A 1,339-nucleotide genomic window follows, 5' to 3' on the forward strand; every position below is an offset into this window, starting at 1 on the left:
TAGTAATTTAAAATTAAAAATTAATATTGATAAATATATACGAACAAACAAAATTATATAAGATTATAAAAGAGGTTAGGATATTACAAACTACGGTATACAATATCATAATGTCATCAATAAGTAACTTACAGAAAGGGCACGAAGTACACCCGAAGGTAGAAACATGTTTACGTGCTTGCTGTGTATTTATTGTTAACAGCACTAATTTAATTTTCAAAATTTTTATAAAATTAGCATTTAAATCGCAATACGAGACAGACTAAAGCTTCTTGGCTTAAACTGCCATCTAACATCTAAATCTGAAAACTAAAATTGCAATCTTTGAGTCAATGCTGTTTTTAAATAATAATTATATCACAGACGAAGTATAAGCACAGACGAGGTACAGATTTGATCTATCACCACTTGACTGTGCTTTTACCCAATGTATTTTTTGTCCTACGTCACGGGGGTTTCCGAGCCTCCATACCATTTTTGTATCACTTCCAACATTATCGATTCAGCATAGAATAAAATTACAATATTAGTAGTGGTTGGAATTATAACTACATGTAATAATGAAATTATAAATAAGCTTCGGAAGGAATTACTTTTTAATAGAAATGGCTATTTTTACTATTAGGAAATTACTTGAACGTTGAAAATAACTAAAACGTGTTAACACCAGTCCGATTTATGTTGTGTTTGCATTCATTTTTATCGGGAGAACTTCATAAACATTACAAAAATTGAGATTGCACCAGCTCTGGTCCAAAGCTACACAGTTTATCTGTTTAATTAAAATAAAAAAGAAATATTCCCTTCAAATACCACGTCTTGCTTACTTTCGCAATGTTGATTCACTTTCTTTGTTGATATGTTTTTGGTGTGGTGAGCTCAATGCATTGAGAAGGAGAACACGTGAAGTGTAACTTTCGAATTTTTGTGAAACTTTGCAGGTCGATAAAGAATCGAAAGTTGTACAGCCAGGTTCAATTCTAGACATAGAGGCTGAATAGTTTATGGCATATTTAATAGTAAATATTGAACTTCGTAGGGTAGGGGGCACACTTGAAATAAGCCGCCAAATCAAGCAGGTCGCTAGCGTCATAATTATGGCTCTATTTAGCCCGGTAAACGAAGGTCAACCCTTGTTTCGAATTTACCATGGGTTATAATTTTTTTCGCAGAATGTTCCGAAGGGTCGATCTACGTAAAAAGAAGATATGCTCTTCAGAAATTATAAACGTTTCATGAATGTGAGAAAATATTGTGTCATATCAAATAAAACGTAGATGTTTTCTTGTTTTCTATTCTTAAAATTAACAAAACGTGAAAAAGTCAAAAATTTTTTATT

At 31.8% G+C, this 1,339-nt stretch overlaps 1 protein-coding gene across 1 annotated transcript in view; it reads right to left on the bottom strand.

The window, feature by feature from the left end:
* LOC108574610 (NADH dehydrogenase [ubiquinone] flavoprotein 2, mitochondrial) overlaps positions 1-253 on the bottom strand; it is a 1,496-nt gene extending 1,243 nt beyond the window's left edge. Inside the window, exon 1 of the mRNA XM_017937230.1 lies at positions 133-253. Coding sequence (XP_017792719.1) covers positions 133-168 — 36 coding nt within the window. The 5' untranslated portion in view covers positions 169-253. The remainder of the gene's footprint in view (positions 1-132) is intronic.
* Positions 254-1,339: the final 1,086 nt, after the last annotated feature.

The sequence above is a fragment of the Habropoda laboriosa genome, unplaced genomic scaffold, assembly GCF_001263275.1.
Source record: "Habropoda laboriosa isolate 0110345459 unplaced genomic scaffold, ASM126327v1 scaffold175, whole genome shotgun sequence".
Classification (NCBI taxonomy): Eukaryota; Metazoa; Arthropoda; class Insecta; order Hymenoptera; family Apidae; genus Habropoda; species Habropoda laboriosa.